The sequence below is a fragment of the Phyllostomus hastatus genome, unplaced genomic scaffold (assembly GCF_019186645.2).
Source record: "Phyllostomus hastatus isolate PE091 unplaced genomic scaffold, TTU_PhHast_1.1 phas_contig_40, whole genome shotgun sequence".
Lineage (NCBI taxonomy): Eukaryota > Metazoa > Chordata > Mammalia > Chiroptera > Phyllostomidae > Phyllostomus > Phyllostomus hastatus.
Window position 1 is genome coordinate 55,707,248 of NW_025333872.1, and position 23,099 is coordinate 55,730,346.

At 42.6% G+C, this 23,099-nt stretch overlaps 1 protein-coding gene across 4 annotated transcripts in view; it reads right to left on the reverse strand.

The window, feature by feature from the left end:
• RTN4IP1 (reticulon 4 interacting protein 1) overlaps nucleotides 1–23,099 on the reverse strand; it is a 44,234-nt gene that overhangs the window by 6,924 nt on the left and 14,211 nt on the right. For all 4 annotated transcript variants that reach the window (XM_045843755.1, XM_045843756.1, XM_045843752.1 and 1 more), the window contains exons 5-8: nucleotides 17,733–17,781; nucleotides 10,528–10,664; nucleotides 7,523–7,706; nucleotides 3,916–4,008 (exon numbers count right to left, since the gene is read on the reverse strand). In XM_045843755.1, coding sequence (XP_045699711.1) covers nucleotides 3,916–4,008; nucleotides 7,523–7,706; nucleotides 10,528–10,664; nucleotides 17,733–17,781 — 463 coding nt within the window. The remainder of the gene's footprint in view (nucleotides 1–3,915; nucleotides 4,009–7,522; nucleotides 7,707–10,527; nucleotides 10,665–17,732; nucleotides 17,782–23,099) is intronic.

Here is a 23,099-nt window from a genome sequence, read left to right on the forward strand (position 1 = left end):
AACAGAGTGCTAGTGGCCCTCAGTACATATTTTGAATTAAATTCAAATTAGTACAGGGAAACAATTCTGATGTTGGCTAAAATAAAGAAATAAACAGAGATATCTCTGTCACTGCTCAACCAGGAAGCTTGGCTGGTCACCTGGGGTCTCCAGCAGACCTGTGGACATGAAATACATCATATCAAAGGTCTTTAAGAATGACACGAGGAATGTGTGCAAAGAAACATACTCAGAAGGATGAAAGGGAGCAAAGTCAAATCTCCCTCCCACACTCAATCCCCAGCCATCTACTTCCCCTCCTCAAAGGTAACCAATATTTCAAACTTCTTTTGTATCTTTTGAGGTATTTCATGCTTGTGGTAGCCAGAGTTGCAGCCCCCAGAGATGCCCACAGCCTAACCCCCACAATCTGGGAATATCATAACTTATTTTGCAAAAGGGTCTCTGCAGATCACAGCTGGTGGCCACAACGTAATCATGGGGGTGGTTATATGGCGGCGGGGGGGGGGGGGGGCAGGAGGATTAGTCAGATAGAGGGAACTGTGATCACGGAAGCAGAGGTCCGAGTGATGTAAGGCCATGAGCCAAGGAAAGAAGGCAGCCTCTGTCTAGAAGCTGGAGAAGGAAACGCACCCCCACCCCAGCCTGCCTCCAGGGAATGCAGTCCTGCGGACCCAGTTTGGACTTTTGACCTCCACAGCTGTCAGACAGCAAGTGTATTGTTTTAAGCCACAACACTTACGGTAATTTGTAACAGCAGCAATAGGAAACTAATACATGCATACAAAGGTAAATATGCGTAAATATTTTCCCTCAAAGCATAGTCATTTTCATCAGTGGTTGACTAGTGCAGAGACTCTGCCTCACCATCTTCTCTCAGTTCTCAAAGATCCTGAGAAATTCAAGAAGATTTTGTAGACAGAATTCAAACTCCACCTAGCTAGTGTCTGGATGACTAAGCAAGCATTTAAAAAAAAAAAACAATGAAGATTCAAGGAGAGATTTGCTGTTTAACTGTTATTGTCCCAATCTTAAAGGCGGCAAAGGGTAGTAGAAGGAACTATCCCTGAGGTCATGAGACCTGGTCCCTGCCTAGCTCTGTGACCTTGAACATGGGATTTAATCCTTTAGAGCCTCGATCTCCCAAATAGGGCAGGATGGGGAGTAGAGGGAGGTGAGGACAGTAAACTAGATCCGTGCTAGCTTTTCCCATTTTTAATCTCTGACTGTACTAGCCAATGTCATATGTTTGGCCCAAATATATTATTTGCTATGGCCCTCCCACTCCCATCAATTGCTAAATAGTATAAAAACAGGAAATGTTTACGGTGTTAGCAAAACATGGCAATAAACTGCAGGCACAAGGCACGATTTTGGCAGCAGCCCATCATACTCAGTGCGCTCACGACCGACCACTCTGTCCCAGCCTGCGCACTCACAGGACGCCTCGGGAGCACCCGGGAAACTGGTAACACTGGCTGTGTCTGACAGGGAGAGCCTCGGTGACTGGGGGACAGCAATCAGAGGAGGATTTCTTGAAATTATTTTCCTACCTTTTAAATGTTGAACTTTGTCAATGTGTATCTATTTAAAAACTTAAAGTAATTTAAAAGAGTAGGCTCTTTTGGTTCATGGCTTCCAGTTTCAAAAAACAACTATAGCTCCTGTATCAGATACCTGCTAATGAGAGTTACCATCACTCAGCCGAAGCATGGAAGAATGTGATGCCTTGTCCACGTTCACAGTGTTTAGGAACCACACGACCTGTAAGTAGACCTGTCACTCGATCCTTTCCAGTTTCCAGGTGCAGGCAGGCAATGACCTATTGCACCCACAAAGCAGCAGGATGCACCACAGGAAGATGACCTCATCGTGACATCCGACGTCACATGTCAACTTCCACAGTCCCACAGCCCTTCCCTGTCAGAAGTTACTCCCTAGTGCAAACAGCCCTCGTCAGAAGAAGGCTGAAAGAACATTTCCTCACTCCCCCTCATTTGAGCATACTTCAAGGGCATCTTTATTTCTACCGTGTCCTTTTTTAGTCATCCTCCCAGTTATTGGCCAATTTCAATAGGTACATATACACAAGTTGCCTCTCTTCTCTGTTTCCTAAATAACAGTTTCCAGGTAGAGAGAAAGAGACAGTATTTTGAATACAAAACAGCAGTGGTAAGCATGTCAGCAGCCTGCGGCTGGTATCAGGACAAGCAGGATTGTGTGGGGGCTTCAGCAGGACAGGGACCTCCCTAATAATGGGGCTCCAACCACATGAGCGCTGTGTAGATCTGTGGGCCAAGTGATGTGACAACAGTTTGTTCCATTCCTCCTAGAAATAAAGTAAGCATCCCATGTGGGAATGTGGGAAGAATCCTACAAAGAGGCACCTACACAGTCATAAGGCTGAGTCCTGCCTACCTCGTACACATCAGGACTCAGAAGTCCAAGGAAAGGCATGCAAATTTGGAACCAACAAATCTGGAAAAGGGTAGTAGGTCTTTACTATCATATAGTTAGTTGCTTGGCTATAATAAAATAAAAAAAAAAAAACTAAATGCACAAAAAGCAGTAGTTCCTAAAAAATGTTCCATTCCAAAACTGAAATGGAAAGATGAAATGGGCCAGCAAGGGGCAGGTGCCAATGGATGCAAGCCCATCTCAAAACATTCTTTGCAAGTGACTTAGCATGGATCAGGCGGTGGTAATGCTGGCCCTGCTCCATCCCTGTCCCTGCTCCATCCCTGTCCCTGCTCATTGTAACATGATGAGGAAAAGACAACGTAAGGTGAAGTCCAAGATGAGTCTTAAGCACTAAGAATGTGGCTGGAGAAGCAGCAGCAGCACAGGACCAGGAGTCAGGAGTACAGCTCTGGTCCCAGCCTGCACAGAGAGTGTCCCGTTATCTCTTTGAGCCCGTTTTCTCTCTGTGAAATGAGCAGGATTTATCTACGCCCTAATGCAACCCTCTGGGTGGACAGGGTTCTCCACCTTGTAATTCCATATAATTTCTCAATAAAGTCATAAATATCAGCACAAAAATATGAGCTCTCCTTCTGGGTTATCCTCCAGAGATGGAATAGAGGGGCCATTAAGAACATGTAAGAACCCAAATAAATGGGGAGTAGCCAAGGAGCCTTTCAACCCTCAACAGCCCTGACAGGCCTTTCCACACAAGACACGATATGACCGGACTATAAGCTGCCATCCTCCCCCACAACGCCCACTGCAGGCCAGACAGGAGGAGTCAGAAAACCAACCAGGTGTCCCCGCAAAGTCTCCACCCATCCTCACCCACGTCCTGCCCTTTGACCCTCTCTGGCAGACCACTTATTGGCCCTTGATTTTATTACACCCTTGATTTTATTAGGGACCAGAGGACCCGGGCCCTGACTTCTAGTCCAGTTCTGGTGGAGTTTAGATTCCACAGTGTTTGGTCTCCTTGCCCACTTGGAAATCTGCTCACCTCCAGAGCAGTGTCATCTGCGGACTGAAGAAGCTCCGGGGACAGTCTTATTGTAAACTCACAAGCATGCCCCCACCTCTGTGCAGGCTGCCTTCAAGGGGCCTTCTTTCCAGGACCGTCACCAAAATATAAGCAATCCAGCTATAGATCCCAGCTCTGCTGACCACCAGCAAACTGTCCATGGGAAAAATCACATAACCTCTCTGGGCCTGCCTCGCCATCTACAAACCAACAGGGTTACACTGGACGGTGTAAGCTCTTTTCAGACGCAGCAGTCTATGCCTATGATTCCCATGGAGACAGAAACAAAAGCGAAGCACTTAAACTTGGCCATGTGAGGCAGCATGTATGTTGCTTGAACCTACCTCTGCAGAATCCCCACTGACCAGGCTTGCTGGGCAGGTCACCGACATGACAAGGAACCCTCTAGCAATACAATGGGCTGCACTTACCTTTCCCTTGTCCACCAGTTGTGCAATGTCATCTAGGTATGCACCATTGGCCATGAAAAAGGCCCAGCGATAATGGACTCCTTGCCAGAAATGCTACAAAGAAAAAGAAAAGAAGGCATGTCACATATAGGAAAGGAAAACACCTGACTAAATGCCAATCCAGACAGAAGTAGTTTCCGGGTGACTAGGACAGACAAACTGATTCCCCACCGCTGCTACCACGATGCGTTGCGGGCACGGCACCGCAGCACAGTGGCTGATGGGGAGTGGGTGCTGCACAAATGTTCAGTGAATGAGTGAACCAAGAAACACCCACGTGAACTCAGGCTTCTTCACCAGTTTGTGACTGACAAGCAAGCAGGCACCGGACGCTCTCCTTAAAATGACAGTCTGGATATTCGTACCCTCTCAATTTCCCTGTGAGGGGTCAGGGCTGAGGCCCCCAGGCCTTCTCTACGAAAGTTTGAAGAAAGCCCAGAGGCACCAGAAAACAGCTTTTTACCTAATTCAAGAATTCTTTGGGGGGCAATAAGGCACCAAAATATGACATTAGATAAATCCAATCACAATTTTTTTTCTGGCTCTGATAGTAGTAAGTTTTAAAGGCAAAACAAAGTATAGAATTTTTTATGTATCAGGGCTGGGTCTTTCCCTATCATTACAGCAAGTCTGAAGCCACCCAACTTATTAGGGGACAAAATGTCCCCTTAGAACAAGGTGGTTCATGACCACTCCACTGCCATACCTACTTTGAATTCTTATTACTTATTATTACTAGTTTCTCCACAACACCTTAACGACCTGACCAAACACATTTCGTCAGGTGCGAGCTTTCCAGAGGCAGCCAGGACCATGCTGCCTTCCTCCCTGCACCTGCCCGCAACTGCAGGGACAGTGCAGCCTTCTGCTCCCTAAGCTCCCCCTCCCCACCCTCAGCATGACGTAAGCTACTGCGATGGCTCGAAGCCAGCAGGTGCAAGGGAACGCCCCCGCTGCTCGCTGCTGCTCGAGCTCAGGCACTCTAGAGCCGTGTTATTTAGGTCACGCTGCTTCTTTCAGCCTGTTTCCTGGCCTGCAGGATGGTGGTACCACAGCTAGCACACAGGCTTGCTGGAAGAATTGCATGAGAAGGTATGTAAAGCACCTGACACGTGAAAAGTATGCATAAATATTTATTTGGCGTTAACTGTAACGCTTACTGAGGATGGGTTGGGACAATATCAAATCAGAGTTTAAGACTAGAATAAAAGACTAAACCAAGCTATTGTCTAGGCAGAGCTTCGCAATGGCATGCCAAGAATCACTTACTGAGTGACCCTGTAGTTTATTGTCTGACCTGGAACAATTGTGAAAATTAAAGGGGTCACCATCAGTAATTATCCCAAGGCCACAGGTGCAAACCAAGCTTACTCTAGAATAGGCATGTTGAGACCTGGATTCCCATCAGCCCTCGGGGTAGCAAGGCAAAGCCTGGTTGGCAGGTAGTTTGCTCTTGACCCAGAGCACCCTCAATAATACTATCGTTTTCTATGTGTGTCAGAGCATAAAAGAGGTTGGAAAACACTGGCCTGGATAACTAAAAAAAGAAAAGCAAAAAAAAAAAACCAAAAAAAAAAAAAACAACCAACAATACAGTTTGAAGCACTGAGACTGTCCCAAGCTTAGAGGGGGCCTAGTTAATTACAATTGCAGACCTGCTCATGTACTTCCTGCTAAAATTTCGCCTTATAAACTGCAATTAGGACATTCTCGTAATCGTTTAGGTTGTTTAGGTTTTTAAAGATGGAACAATAATAATCACAACCACCACATCTATATTTCTTTACAGCAGTTGCTCTGTAAAGTGAAACTTTTGGTCTGCAATAACAGAATTTTTATATTTTTCTCTAAGGGATCTGTGTATTTTTTCCAGGCCATTACAGGAGAGAGAGAGCCAAAGCAGGCAGGAGAGCCTGGAGCACTACAATAAGGCTTTAACTGTGCACATTCTCAGAAAGACATCAGAAACTACTTAAAAGGTTTTCACATGAGATTACCACGATCATCTTTCAGGTGGGGGGAGGGCGAATGAAGAGAGCTGTGCCTGTTACACTCTCCGAGGACGGCTCCGACGGTTCCACTGTAAGTGGTCTCACTGGAGTACAAACTGTAAAATCTTACAGAACACTTAAACTTATATTTTAAAGCTCTTGGAAAGCCTGGATTTTGTGAAAAGGGAAAGAAGAGACAAAGGACAGTTTAAGGTTCTTTTCTCTACCACAGAGCACCCTGTGGGCCCTGTTCCTGGCTGCCGTGTGGATCCTGAAAATAAGGCAGCCCGGAGCACAGCGCTGTGTGGTCACCTCTGCTGCCCCGCATGGCCCTGAGAACAGTAGTGGCCTCCTCTATCCTAACTCTTCTTCACTACTGCTAAGTGCTTAGTTCGTACACAGAATTTGAGAGACCAAAGTCCTAAATTTAACTCCCCAAAAGGTCCCCAATTAATTCCTAGAATAAAAAAAAAGATAATTATCAAGCTAGTTGTCTCACAACTATGGGTCAGTGGTGGCAGGCTTGACACACTGACCCACAACTTCTCACTGTAAAGGGCTTTCTACTGCCTTTTCCTCGGGTCTAAAGCATTTTGTCTAGTTAATTGAATAGAGTTTACTTTCATTTTTTGTGTCACTTACTCCATTTTATCACTAATTCAGATTTTAAGCCAATGATCTATAATTACCAACAGTGTACACCGTGAAATTATATGAGCCTCTGCCCGCTTCATCAGTCCTGTAACGAAGGCCAGCCCCGATCTATGCCAGTCTCCAGGGTCCACCACACACTGGGTGTGCTTGGCTGGGGTGTCGGAGTGCCTCACGGTTCTGGTAAAGGTCATAGTCAGGCTGACTAAGGAGTCTCTGGAACTCCCAGAACGCCATCAATAGCTAGAGTTTCCAATGCACGTGGGATAAGCAGTGTAAGGACAGGTCAGCACAATCCCAGAAAAAGCGTAAGGGTACTACTAGTCTCTGTAGTCTCACTCAAGTAAGGATACAATTTCCTTCAAGTTTCTGAAATTCAAAAATTGCCCACGGACTTCTACAGGTCTGAAGGCCCCAGTCTGGGAAGCACTGGCATATTCCAATCCTAACAACACAGAAACACTCAGCTGCGCATTGTCTTCAAGTTTTCACCTTCCTGTATGAGACTGTACGTGTTACCACTGGTGAAGAGAGAAGGCCATCGGGTATAGGCAAGAGAAAAGCAGATGTATCAGACGGCAATGAGAAAGGCTAATGTTTAATAGGGGTTTGTTATGTACTACATATTGTGCCAAGTTCTTCGAATGGATTTCCTCATTTAATCCTTACAACGTGAAGTGAGGTGGATATCCTATCAGCCCCATTTTACAGGGAAAGACATTGGGGTTTAGTGACTTTGACCTGCAAGGGATTACACAACTACCAAATGAGGCCAGAATTTGAACCCCTGGGTGACTCCAGAGCCCATGCTGGTTGGTAGTGCATGCTTGCAGCCCCCAAGCTGAAAGACACTGGCGAGGTGGAAACCAATTTCCAGAAGCGTGAGGCACCTGCTTGCTCTCACAAACCAAGGCTCTAGTCCCTACCTTTAATGTCTTAGAGCCCACGGTGACGCCCGTCTGCAGCATGCCGTCCGCGATGCCCAGTCGGTCCATGTTCAGGAGAAAAGGAGTCACTAAAGTCACATATGTGGCTCCGGACCATTTCTTGAGTAAATTCAGGGCCCATGTTTCAGTGGCTCCACCAACATTATCAAGGATAAAATCAAACCTGGAGAGAAAGAATCAAATCAAAATATCCTTGTCGATCTCCACCCAGGGCTCCAACCCCCCCACCCCCACCCCTTCACTCCCATCACCAGTCAGCCACAGGGTCTCTTCCAGTGACAGCTCACCGACTAAGCTCTGCTGGGCCATCCAGCAAGGGGCACACCCACTCATGGGGGCTCTGGCTTTTCTCCAAGATAAGTCAAATGTGACTGACTTTTTGTCATAAAATTGCATTTTCCAGGGGACATATCAGGTAATGTCTAGAGACATGTTTAGTTGTCATGACTATAGAAGGCAGTGAGAAGAGGCCACTAGCATCCCGAGGCCAGGGATGACAACAAACATCCACCCTACAGTGCACAGAACCGCGTCTCACAACAAAAACAACCCAGCCCCAAAAGTCAGCACTTGAGAAACTAAGGTTGCCAAGGTTGAGAAACCCTGACTCAAGCTTTATAGGAAACTACAAAGCTATCCATTCAATACAAGTCAAAGTAGTCTTTAGTGCACACAAATACTGGACTGACAAGTATATAAGGTTTTCACCCCCAAGAATTATTTTCCTTTAATCTCTCTAACAGTTCAGAACTGCTTAATAGAAGCACCCTCTTCATCGAGAAAGTTCTAGTTTTGTTTGTTTCATGCATGGCATCAGGACAACGTACAAAGAGAAATCAGTAGCCTGCTCTCAGTCTTCAGTTCTGCTCTAACTGCCAAGAAAACCCAGTCATAACAGAATCCACAGGAAGTGACAGGTATTCAACTCCTTAAATCTAATCTAAAACTCCTATAATCACTACATTCTCCCTAAAGGAGAAAAAAATCAATGAAGCTTTTAAAATGCTTTTTAAAACAGAAGCAACGATCTATTTAGAAAATACATGCTTATAAATTAAACAAATTGATAGATAAATTCCTTTTTGGTAAATCTATTTTCTCTTCTAAATTCATCTGGATTAAGTCAACCATCAAAGCTTCTGAAACCAGCTCTGACAACCTTTCTGGATACTGAGTCTTTCATGAGACTAAACGGAAGAAGGGCAAATAACAATGGAAGGATATGCGTGCAGGAGAACGGCCTTACTAGAAGACTATTCTTTCCATTAGAAAAAATAAAAAATTCATTTTATGAGTTTAAGTTTCTAAAGTTTCTGCTTTTAATTTTCTACCCCGTTCCCAGATTTTAAGGGCAACCTGGTACAACAGAACAGGCACCATCTGGAAGAAAGGTCCAGAGACCAGGCTGTGGACACAGCTCTCCCACCAAGGGTTCAATGGCATGACCTTGAGCACGCAAAACCTACAAACCCTCTACCACTGACTTTCTCAGCTGTAATGTGACATGGTAGGACTTAAGAATTTCAAAGCCCTTTCCTGCTATAAGATTCTAAGATTCAAATCCAAAAAACTGTGATTTAGGAGGAACAAATTTATTCTAGGTGGATTCAGAGGCCAAACTCTAGGTAGAAGTTACAAAGATCGATTTTAACTGAAGCCATCAAAAAAAAAAGTAATGGCCTGCACCTGTGAGCTAGTGCGGTCCCTCTACTGGAACAGAGCACGCCGAAGGAGTGAGACCACTCGCCAGGGGAGTGGAGGAGCGAAGTGCAGCACAGGCATGCAAGGCTACTCTGAGTGCTGCAGCCTTCCGTTTGTCAGGTTCTCTGTTCCCTGGTGACCTACTCCAGACATGGGTAAAACTTAGGATAGACAGAGGGGCATGGGTTGGCCTTGACCTCAACCTCTTACTGCTATTCCTACAGGCAGAAGAAGGTAGGAGATCAACCAAAACTACCACTATCTAGAAGTCATGAAAATATACTCCTACACAAAGTGGGTAAGAACAACTGATTTCTGAAATATAATCAAAAAGAGAAAAGCCTTTGAAAAAGCAGTAACAGTTTTCCAAATACTCCCAGATCAGCAATTTTCAGCCAGTATGCCACGGCAGGCACACTGGTGTGCCGCGAGAATTTTAAAACACGCAATACCTGACTATTGAGTCAGGGGCACTGACTCTTTTCCCTTAGATTGTCAAATGAAAAAATGACAACAGCCAACACAACAATAGCCATCTGCTGTGAATGAATCAAAATTACACCTATTTTTTGTCAGATCAGCAAAAAACATAATACATTTTTGGAGTGCTGCAGAATTTTAGCATTTAGTTTATGTGGGCCATGAGATGAAAAAGGGTCAAAATCACTGTCCTAGATTATGCTCTCAGCTTCAGCTTTGTCCTGGCCCGATGAAGACCAGATCAGTAAGCACCGCCCTCTCTTTCAGTCCCGGCCACAGTCAGGTCGACGGGGGCCTGAGAGAACCCCTAAATCTGCTCCTGTTGGTACATTAGGCAAAACCATAGCTTGGTGCTGAAACGCACCAGAACCTTCCCAAGGCTCCCACTACCGATACTCAAGTTGCCTTTGTTTCTGTGAAGCCCTCATTAAGCCAAAACACCAAGAGTGTTTAGTGCTAATTGTAAATTTTCATGTGCCGCTCTAAGTTCTTCCTGTGGTGACAGATGCCACCAAAAGGAAAACGCTTCCAGTTTTGCCTTCAGACCTGTTACAAACCAGCAATAGAAGTTAACTTAAAAACTGGCAAAAGATCACATAAGCAAAATATCTCCATCAGCACCTATCTCATTGTGTTACTGTGCAGTACTGACATCTGGAATTAAAACCAACCTAAATGACTTCAAATGAAACGGCGTGTTTCCCTAGATCCCGGCATGACCACAGCAGCGCCAAACCACCCCAGGCTTGCATTAGCAATGTCCCACCCCCACCTTCCCCGTGTGACACTGTTCCGATACATACGGTTTCAAAGATTTTAACTGCTCTTCCACATTTCCTGATTTGTAATCAATTACGTCATCCGCCCCAAGCTTCTTTACAAGTTCACTGGCATCCTGAGAGCAAACTGCTGTCACATGAGCATCCCATGCTTTCATCACCTGTCAAAAAAGGTGAGGAGGGGAAAGTAGAAAATGGACTGAATTTTTTTTAAATAGCTGGTACCACATGTACACATATCAGCCTGATCTCTAGAGAACTCTGCGTGCTTTGTCTTAACAAGAACTACAGGAAGCCATCTGTCAGATTAGTAAAAATGACTCAACTTTGGCTCACTTAAAAAATTCCAAGAAATAGATCTCACTTTCCCTGGACGAGACAGCCAGTTGTGTTGTCATGAAGTCATAACCACTCCCATTAGAGAAGCGATCGATGCCTCGCCGGCATTAGAAAAGACAGGAGCTGGGAGCCTCAATGTTAGTGCTTTTAATGATGCCAGAGGTAAGTGCCCCCTACCCAATCACATGTCCTCAGAAAACAACAATTTCAAACATATTCAGAACATAAAAATGCAACATTTCTTCATTTGCATCTCCAATAAGTTAGTATAGTCTTTGGTCAGACAGTTACGCCAAAGCAATCAGCTCTCAGTAATAGGTGATAAATGAAAAGGCGCTTTTAAAAGGAAATGAAGAAAATGTAGCCATTTATTTTCAAAAATGGATTACCTTTGAAGTAAAAAAAACCCCAACTATGTATTCCCAAAATATAAAATGAGAATGTCTTATATTTTTTAAATAAGGAGTAATTAGACTTAAATTTAAGAAAAAGTAAATTATTCAGGATTAAGGATCCAGAAAGCATCCTACTCCAAAATTGCCATAATTCTTTTCTATGACAATTTCACAGAATTAAAATGGGCCATTATCAGCCTAATTTGAGAACAGTTACTTGAAGTTCACCAAGAAATGTTTGTGCTGATAGTTACAGGTCATAGAGACCAGCTGTTTTCTCCACCCTGCCCAGAGTGTCGATTTCCTGAGCTTCCTTAATGCAAGCTGCAAAGGTTCACGGACACAGAACAGACCTGTGTTTTGTAATAACCACTATCAGGACTTTCATAAATCCTTTTTTTAAAGTCCTGCTATCTAGGTAGGCATCCTTAAACACTATTGTTCAGTTTCACCTATTCCTGAATATCATTCGGTTGTATTCTTTTGTATCTGACTTCTCTCACTAACATTCTGCTTGTGAGATTCATCTACTTCATTGTGAGGGACTATACTTTGTTTTCATGACTGTGCAACATTCCAATGTAAACTGTATCACAATTTACTTATCTATTTTACTGCTGGTGGACACTGAGTTGTTTCCCGTTAGGGATAATATATGTATTAACTCTGATAACATCTTTTGGTGAGTATGCATGTATATTCATATCTACAGCATGTATCTCTAAGAGTGGAATTGTGGGTTGCCATAAGGCAATTATTTTTCCTTTTCATTGAAATTACTGGGGTGACACTGGTTAACAAAATCATACAGGTGTCAGGCGCACAGTTCCATAACACATCCTCTGTACACTGTGCTGTGTGTTCACCACCCCCAGTCAAGTCTCCTTCCATCACCATTTATTGCCCCTTCTCCACTTGCCCCACTCCCCTCCTCCTGGCAATCACCACACTGTAGTCCATGTCTATGAGCATTTTTTCTTTTTTTTCTTTTCTGCTCAATCCCTCCAGGACCCCCAACACAAACCCCCTCTCTCTCCCACCACCGACAGCTGTCAGCTTGCTCTCTATGAGTTTGTCTTTATATTGTTTATTAGTTCATTTTAAAAAATGGTCAAAGGACTTGACTGGACACTTCTCCAAAGAGGACATGCAGATGGCCAACAGACACATGAAAAGATGCTCAGCATCACTAATCATCAAAGGAATGCAAATTAAAACCACAGTGAGATATCATCTCATGCCTGTCAGAATGGCCATCATCAATAAATCCACAAATGGCCAGTGTGGCCAGGATGTGGAGTAAAGGGAACCCTTGTCAATGTTAGTGGAAAGCAGTATGGAGCTACCTCAAAAAATTAAATATGTACCTGCCTTTGGACCCAGCAATCCCATTTCTGTCAATTTACCCAAAGAAACCCAAAACACTAATTCAAAAGAATATATTCACCCCTATGTTCACTGCAGCATTCTTTACAATCACCAAGATTTGGAAGCAGCGCAAGTGTCCATCAGTGGATGAGCGGATGAAAAAACTGTGGTACCTTGGACAGTGGAATGCTATACTGTACAGTGAAAAAGAAGGAACTCTTACCCTTTGCAACACCAGGGATGGACCTGGAGAGCAATATGCTTAATGATATAAGCCAGTCAGAGAAAGACAAATACTATATGATTTCACTCATATGTGAAATCTAATGAACAAAATGAACTAACAAGTCATAAGGCAACTTATATTTAGATTCAGTTGGTGAATATAATGATTTTCCTATGTGGTTGTACCAATTTAAACTCTATCCAACAGGGTTTTTGACATTTCTCTTTTCCTCCTACTCCACCCGCCCCTTTTTTCTTTCTTCCATTTACTTCTTCATTAACCCACATTTATTAACAATCTCTGGAGTAGGCACTGGGTATCTGTCTTTGCCTATTCAGGCTTCTATAAAAACATTCCACAGACTGGGTGGCTTATAAACAACAGAAGTATATTTCTCATAATTCTGGAGGCTTAACATCTGAGATCAAGGCATCAGCAAGGGTGCTTTCTGCAGAGAGTCTTCTTCCTGCTTCATGGGCAGCACCTGCTCTGTGTCCTCACCTGGTGGAGGGGCTAGGGGGCTCTGCTGGGCCCCTTTTACATATAAGGGTGTTCATCTCATTCATGAAGGCTCTGCCTGCATGACCTAATAACCTCCCAAAGGTCCTGCTTCCTAAAGCCATCACATTGGGCATCAAAACTTCAACATATGAATTTTGGAGGGACACAAATATTCAGACCATAGCAGTTTCTAATGGTGAATTAAAAAGAAGTCAAAGTGTGCATCTCCTAGGAGTGCTCCCCACTTCCCCAGTTCAGGAAGCAGATGGACAGGAAACTCCAGCACTATCTGGGTCCTCAAGAGGTCTGAAGCAGGGTATGGGGAGGAGCATTAGGACTCCATTTCTCCCTCCTGGAAAGCAATGTGGCAGAGCCTCTGAGTATGCCCAGTAGCCCATATTGGGGAAGGGGCCTCTCACCTCATACTAAGTAAGGGAGACTCCATCAAGCCCCCACCCCCAGGAGCCAGCCAGTGAACAGCTGCCCACCACGGTAAGGGCCATTAGGTGCCGTCCTATTCTGGGGGCTCAGGGCACTGTTTGATTTTTCTGTTTTGAGGTATAATTCACACAACACAAAATTCATCATTTTAACAATTTTAAAGTATACAATTCAGTGGCTTTTTGCACACTGACAATGCTGTGGCAACCAGCAACACTGTCTATTTCCAGAACATCTTCTTCACCCCCAAAATAAACCCATGCCTATCAAGTAGTCACTCCCCATTCCCTCCTCCCTCAGCCCCTGGCAACCACTGATCTGCTTCCTGTCTCGATAGATTTGCCTCTTCTGGATATGATATAAATGGAATCATACAAAATGTGACCTTTTGTGTCTCGAGTCTTTCACTTGGCAAAATGTTTTGAAGGTTTATCCATGTTGTATCACGCATCAGAACTTCATCCCTTTTTATGGCTGAATAATATGCTACGGTGCACACACATTCTGTGCATCCATTCATCAGATGATAGACACTAGGGCCGCTTTCACTTTTTGGCTATTATGAATGTTGATGCTGCTATGAACACCTGTGTGCAAGTTTTTGTTTGAATATGTATTTTCATTTCTTTTAGGTATATACTTAGGAATGGAATTTCCAGGTCATACGTTAATTTATGTTTAACATTTTTAAAAAACTGCAAAGCTGTTTTCCATAGCAGCTGCACCATTTGACATTACCACTAGCAATACACAAATTTCAATTTCTCTACATCCTTGACAACCTTATTTTCTGTTTTTCTTTTTTTTAAGATTTTATTTATTTATTTTTAGAGAGGGAAGGGAGGGAGAAAGAGAGAGAGAGAGAGAAACATCAATCTGTGGTTGCTGGGGGTCATGGCCTGCAACCCAGGCATGTACCCTGACTGGGAATCGAATCTGCGACACTTTGGTTCACAGCCCGTGCTCAATCCACTGAGCTATGCCAGCCAGGGCTATTTTCTGTTTTTCTTAAAAGCCACTCTAGTACGTGTGAAGTGATACCTCACTGCAGCTCTCATCTGCACTTCCCTAATGACCAGTGATGTTGAACACCTTTCCATGGGCTTACTGGCCATTTGCATTCCTTTAAGGAAATGTCTATTCCAGTCATTTCTAATTATTTAATTGGGCTGTCTTTTTGTTGTTGAGTTGTAAGAGGTCTGCACATATTCTCGACACTATACCCTATTTAGAGAAACAATTTGCAAATATTTGCTTCTGTTTTGTGTATTGTCTTTTTACTTTCTTAATAATGTCCCTTGATGTACAAAAATTAATTCTAATGAAGTTCAATTATCTATTTTTTTCTTCCACTGCTTGTGCTTTTGGTATCATATTTAAGATTCTGTTGCCAAATCCATGATGATTTATTCCTATGTTTTCTTTTAAGAGTTTTATGGTTTGGGCTCTTACAATAGATCTTTGACCCAGTTTGTTAGTTTTCAAATATGATGTGAGAAAGGGGTCCGATTATTCTTTTGCATGTGGTTATCCCAGCGCCATTCACTGAAAAGACTACTGTTTCCCCCTTTTAATGGCCTTGCCACCTCAGTAAAAAATCAATTAACCACACAGGTATTGATTTATTTCTGGATGTTCAATTCTATTCTACTTATCTCTATCCTTATGCCAGTACTACATTGTTTTGATTAGAGCACTTTTGTAGCCAGTTTTAAAATCAAGATGTGTGTCTTCCATTTTGTCCTTTTTCAAGATTGGCAATTTTGGGGTCCCTTGCAATTTCATATACATTTCAGGATCAGTTTATCCATTTATGCAAAATAAACAGCCATCATTTTGATAGGATTATATTGAATTTGTAGATCACTTTAGGAGAGTACTGTCAACATTACAGTATTTGGCTATGACCCTCTATATACATTTTAGTATCAACTTACCAATTTCTACCAAATGCAAACTCCCACCCATCTGCACTGCCCATGATCTTCCTCCCCAAAGCCTTTCACATAGGAGATCCCCATGTGGATTTCCTATACAGGACGTCCACAAAGAAACTCATATGTTAACCCCTGGAAAGATGAACGCTTCCTTCTCATTAGAAAATTTGCTTCTTAGAAGAGGAAGCTGAAATTACAGTGAACTTACTAAACTTACCTTTCCCTCAGCTTTTAAGAAAAAATAATTTATGTTAATTTACAAATTTATGAATATAATAATCTTTCTATTAACAAGATCAAAAACTGCCTTATTTTTTAAAGAAACTGAAGATGGCACAGATAAATAGAGAGATAGTCCATCTCATGGATTAGAATTAACATTGTTTAAGTTCCATATTCTCTAAAGCAATCTACCATTCCATGCAGCCCTTATCAAAATCCCAGTGGCATTTTCCACAGAAATAGAACAAAAAAATCCTACCGTTTGTGTGGAACCACAACAGACCCCTAAAAGCCAAAGCAATCCTGAGGAAAAGAACACACCTGGAGGTATCAGATCCCCCAGTTGCAAACTATACAATAAAGCTATAGTAATTAAAAACAAAACAAAACAGTAAAGTACCAGCAGAAAAACAAACACACAGACCAATGGAACAGAACTGAGAGCCCCAAAATCAACCCACACATGTGTGGACAACTAATGTATGACAAAGGAGCCAAAAATATGCTTGTACAATGGAGAAAGAAAAGCCTCTTCAATAAATGGTGCTGAGAAAACTGGATAGCCCCATGCAAAATAATATAATTAGACCACTATCTTACACCGTACACAAAAATTAGCTCAAAGGTGGAGTAAAGACTTAAATATAAAGTCCTGAAACCATAAAATACGTAGAAGAAAACATAGGTGTTGAGCTTCTGGACACTGATCTTAGTGATATTTTTGTGGATTTGACTCTAATGACAAGGGAAACAAAAACAAAGATAAACAAATGGGACTACATCAAATAACAAAGCTTCTGCACAGCAATGAAAACTATCAATAAAACAAAAAAAAGCAAGTAACTGAATGGGAGAAATATTTGCAAATTATATTTCTGGTAAGTTAATATCCACCCTGGCCAGTGGCTCAGTTGGTTGGAGCATCATTCCATACACTTAAAAAGGCTGTGGGTTCAATTTCCTGTCCGGGCACATCCTGTGTTGTGGCATCAGTTCCTGGTCAGGGAGCATACAGGAGGGAACCAATCAATGCTTCTCTCTCCCGTCACTGTTTCTCTGTCTCTCTCCCCCCCCGTCTCCCTCTGCTCCCCAAATCAATAAACATATCTTCAGGTGAGGATTAAAAATAAAGTTAATATCCAAACTATATAAAGAACTCACACAACTCAGTAACAAAAATAACAAAAACAACAGAATAAAAATATACATTGAATTTGCATATATGTACCATGCAATACTACTCAGCCATAAAAAATGACAAAATACTGCCACTTGTAACAACATGGATGGATCTTGAAGGTATTTTGCTAAGTGAAACAAGTCAGACAAAAAAAGGACAAAAACTGTATTGTTTCACTCACATGTGCAATATCAAACAAAAAAGAACCAAACAAAAGCAAACTCACAGATGGGGACAACAGAACAGTGATGCCCAGAAGGGAAGGGGCAGGAGGGTGAAATGGGTCAACAGGGCCAGATACGTGGTGATGGATGGAAACTAGACTTTCAGTGATGAGCACACTACAGTGCATATAGGTACTAAATTATAATGTTGCACACCTGAAACTTAGTGTGTTATTAACCAATGTTATCTCAAAAAAATTAGCAGGGTTAAATAGCTAATGTTTATAAAGTGTTAGCATACAACATGTGGCTCAAAATAAGTCTTAAGCTATCATCATCACCACCACCACCACCAGTCTTATTATTTTTACATTTATGTAATTACTTCTGCTACAAGAAGCCCTGGAACAGCATGGATAAATCACTTTTCAAAATTAAAGGAAAAAAATTGTTTACCTGTATGGCAAAAGTACCAACGCCACCTGAAGCACCCAAGATCAAAACACTGCAATGCAAAAGAAACAATTAATGAAAATATTAAGCCAGTATAGCTTAAGCCAACATAAACAAGATGTTTTCAACATGCAACTGGCTCAAAGATAAACAATCCCAAAAGCAAATAAAATCATTCAGCTTCCCAAGATTCTATTACACAATGATTTTTATTTTAAATTCACCAATAAGCTGTAAGTGCTTAAAGTTAAGACATTCTATGAACTCTACTAAGAATACCAAATGCCAAAAATACCAACACTGTATTTTTTAAAGAAGCTCAGACGGTTCTTGGTAACACCTGCCTCACATTTTTTCTCTGTAATAGTGCACTCTGGGATCCTTTTTAACACGTTAAAGTAGATTTAGTTGCTCTCTAAGAAAAATCACATTCCTGACCACATTCCTGCCAAAGCGCAATAAACATCTTTTGTTAATATTTGTCCCGTCAAGCTCATCGACTTTCATAAATAGAAATCAATCTCAGCCTCACGTTGGTGCCTCTTAAACCAGATGACTCTGTTTTATCTGCTCGAACATCCTTGCTGCACTCCAGGTTTTTACCGTGTTTCACTGCTGCAGTCCTCCCGCAACTCTAGCCCAAGGGTGCACGTCAGGAAGTATATGGAGGCGTGAGGGTGAAAGGCGTGAGGGGTGAACTCTGTGACACCGTGAACAGACTGAAATAACACACAAAATCTGGTGTGATTATGTGTGTATGCACTGGGCAGGAGAGGGGCCCGGGCCTATTACCAATTTCCCAAAGGCACATGTGACCCAAAACAGAATCTCAATAGTCACTGCTTTACGTGCTCTCACTAAATTTTATTCTTGACTTACACCAGAGCTCCAGTGAGTTGCCTGCCTTAGGGTGCCCAGTCTCAGGTCCCCAGACCACTGCTTGTACATAACTGCATTTGGTGTTATGCTACCAATATAGGCTGAGGGACATTATGGTGACCGTTTGCTACTGGATACATTAGCTAAGAAAGATTGTTGAGAGAATTCTCTTTACTATGAGCACATACAGAAAAACATTTTTTTTCTGAGACAAATAGCAGCATGGCTACTCCTATTTGTCACTACAGATTGTATAACTGCTAGTTGTGGGTTCCTCTTTTGACTTGGCTGCTATAAAGTACAGAGAACTTTGTCACCTGTCTCTAGCAAGTACACCAGAGCTTGGAAAGGTATTCTGCCTATAGTCTTAACCGTAGTTCCATTTCATTTTTTTCTCTCAATCTTGAAAGGCTGGTTGTTACTCTTTAGATCTTAAAAATTGCTAGTGAAGTTTCTGAGCCAACTGTTCCCTCTGAAATTAATATCATTAAACTTAATTTTAAAAGTCTCCTTGCAAAGCTTTCCTTCTAGAAGAGTTATGTTTAATTTCACAAAATTATACAGTGTAAACAGAAGAAACCTTAAAGATCAACTCTTCCAAAATCCTTCAGTTCACACACTTAATTGCTTAGTACTTCCTAAGTGAAGGGAAAAAGCATTAAAACTGCCTCATATACAGCCAAAGATGAATTCTTCCGTATTTACCGTCTTACTGTGGCCCATTCTTATAGAAGGGTAACCAGTCAAACTCTCATTTGAGTTCTTCACAATCTAATCTTCATCTCAACTCTAACCCCTCTCACTATTTCCTGAACAGGCCCTCAGGCCCTTCTTGCCCCCACGTCCCACGCACGCTGGCCCACTCCTCAGCTCTTATGCCTTCACACTGAGGTCTCCCTTCCCCTGAAGGCTCAAGTCCCAGTCTTCTTGCACAATAAACACCCTTGCAACAGCCCTGCACCTGACATCCATGCCCCTGCATTTGGGATTTGTCACATTGTTCATTTTCACTCCTTCTCATCTCCTAAGCTATTCTGCAAGGCTTTGAGGGCAGAGACTCGCATAATGCCTATCCCTGGGCATACCACCCTGGATATGGATGTGGCAGGTATCTGGTCAAAGTTTCTTGACTGTAACCATCAGCCAAATCAGCACTATATCCTACAGGAAAGGCCACAATTACTATTACTGCAAATGAGGAAATCACCTGACTTTTTGAAAGACTGAATTCAAGTTTTTTTCAAGGAAAGCAAAGGGCTTTAAATTGACTTTTAATTCTCCATCTGAGAATGCTGGATTTAAGAGGATGACAAACATAATGGGTGCTTAAGGATCCAATTGCCAGACTTGTCTTCGACCTCATTACTGTCATTTCATCGCTTCTCTATAACTCTTGATCCAAAGCAGCCTCATTCCTCTAAACAAAAAGGCAAAAATGTTTCTCAGCCGTGCATGGCAGAAGAGGGAGTGCTACAACAGCAGCTTCAGTTCCCAGTGTTGCCACTTGATGGACCCCTACTACAAAACAGGCAAGGAGCAAGCCCGCTGAAGTTGCCACACACCATTACTCAAAGCTCCTAAAAAAAAACCCTGGGGACACACCATTCTCTGGCCCTGCAAATTCCATGTTTTGTGCAGGTTCAGCCAGGGCCTGTACTATGCTTCCAACAAAGAAAGTCCCACAAAGGGACAGCAGGCAAAATAAATTTCCAAGCCAGCACTAAGTCAGTTAGTTCTCTCCAGTTTGAAGTCCTGTGGCTGAACTAACTATTCTTGTTTTGTACTCTTCAAAGCACTTTCACTACAAAGGGAAAACACTGCTGTGCTCACCCCCAGCGGCCCTTCACTTACGTGCTGTACAGCAGGAATACTTTCTACCTAGTTGCTCTAACGGTAACAACATACTCAAACCTCATTAAGTAGAAGTCTATTAGTTTAAAGAAAGCTGTGCTCTATTGCTTATTGGTTTACATAAAGCAAATGCATAGGAAATAACTTATTTGCAAAGAGCACTATAATTCAAAATTACCAGGATTTTTTATCACATTTCTGTCTTACTTCCTAAGTGCACAAATCGAGCTTCTTTTGAAGTCAGTGGGAATTATTACACTGTGGTTATATAGAGTATGGGTGAAAAGTATGAATAAATTATTATATTGCTTATGTACTCTTAAACCTTAAAATTTAATTTTATGTCATTCCTGCCCATGAGTTATATGAATTCTCCCTAAAATATGTTAAGGTATTAAAGCAATGTTGGCTTTTTTTTCTGACTGAATCACTTTTTATTTAGCATTTGGGCATCCACATCCTCTACCATCACATTTTTCAGTATTATGATCTTATGAGGCAAGGGTCTTAACACCCTAATTGCCTTATGAATAAAAAATATTTAAAATATATTACAAAATAGCAAGAGATCCAGAAGCAGGGAATCATCTTTCTAATTTCTATATTCTGGCTTAGCCTCAGAAGTCTCAATGCCAGTGCTGGGCACCTAGAAACCTGCGTTCTAGCCCCAACTCTCCCACTGGGCTCCAGGGTATCCAAGCCTCAGACTCATCACCTACGAAATGATGACCAGGAACATACGCTCTAGGAGTCTGTGAAAAAGGAACTGGCATTTTCATTCTCATTTAGGCTTATGTTTAGTTTCTCCACCTTTCCAACCTAGAAGTAAAATGACCTGCATAATTCCCCTCGGACCACACACGTGTGGGGGGAAAACAGCCACATCATAAGAGATGAGTGCTCTTTGTTAAGTCCTAATGGCTCGGAAAGGAAGATGATTTAAATAGGGCTAGCTCTTCCAACAGTAGAAACAATTGGTCTTTAAAAAATGAGGATGATGTTGAAAACGTATAATCTGTTTTCAGTTTCCAACAATACTTCTGAATGGGGGGGTGCGGAAAATGAGTGAACAGTCCACCCCTGAGGTGAGTGGCAAACTCCATCTGCATCAGTGGAGCACAGCTACAAACAAATCGGCCAAACATGACCAAGAACAGCCGGACTTGTGTGTCCTTCTTTTACGCCTCAGGAATTCATGTCGACATTCCCCAATTTATAGAACAGTTCATGTGTGGATTCGTTGTTCAGAACTTTAAACACATTTTCCCATGAAAACAAAGCTATTTATACATCTTGGCAAAGAGCCCAGGGTAGCTGTTTGAAAAGGTTCAGTTAACCTGTACTGGACCAGGACCCTCAGGCACAATGTAACAATGGCACTGTGGGAAATGCATGCAGAACTTCAGCCCAGGGTACTGGGAACACATCCCCCCAGATGAGACAGGCAGTGGGAACCAGTCCTTCAGTCTGGCGCAGGGCGGGTGGAAGGCAGAGAGACAGAAGGAAGGATCATTTAGGATGGCAGCAACAGGGTGGATGAGAGACGGAAGGAGTGTGGTCACAGAAGGATTAACCACAGAGCTGATGGGGTTCAGGACATGGGACCTCAAAATATGATACCCTGGCACACTGAATATTTTCAGCTGAAGGAAACTTTTCCCCAGATATACATGCTAATAAACTTCTATTTGGTTTTCTCCTGTTCATCTTTTATTTCAGGGCTCTCAGCAGAAAACTCAGAAGGGCTGAGTGAAAATTATTTTTCCTCCTCCACCAACCACAATCTGTCGAGTGTTGTCTCTTCCCACTCCTAGACTCCACTATGCTCCCCTCTTCTCAGTGACACTAGATTGACTAGCTGAAGGGAAGCTGATTTCAGAGTGCATTTGCTTTGCATCGGTGGGAAACACTGATGTGTCCACTGTACTTTCTGAGTAGAATTGTTACAGGCTGCCCCGGTACAAGGATGTGGAAAGGGTTCAGAACAGTCTTCCTTAAAGTGTGCCCCTTTGGCCTGTGGATTAGTTTGAGCTGAAAGCAACCAAGACACTGTGGGCTTAAGGGAAATGTTTATCTCCCCCTTAAAGAACTTAAATTAGGGATCTTGCCCAAAATGGTATCATCAGAAATAACTTCGTATGACCTATCTGTGAGGCAGGGTAAACTTCTAACTACTAAACATCTGAATGACCTCCCTCCCTTTTGAGGCCCCAGGCACCTCACCTCATCCCTAGCTCAGAGTGCCACCTACATCTCCTTTTAACTTCTTCCCCCTGACCCTCTTGTGCACGTGGGGTCTCTGACCCTCTCGTGCATGTGGTGTTCCCATACATGCACATATAATTAAATTTGCTTATTTTCTCTTGTTAATCTGTCTTATGTCGATTTGATTACTACATCAGCCAGAAGAACCCAGAATGGTAAAGTTTCTGCCTCCCCCCCAATGGCTTCCAGGAATATTCCTGCTTCCTACTAATATGTCACACAAATATATTACTGGGGCTCCCCTTTTCCCACTATTCTTCGAAGCTCTTGGCCTGGGCCCCTATAACAAAGGACAACACAATAAGGCATCATGAAGTGTTACTGGGATAAGGTTGAGTATCATTGAATCTAGCACTGGATTATGAGAGTGATGGA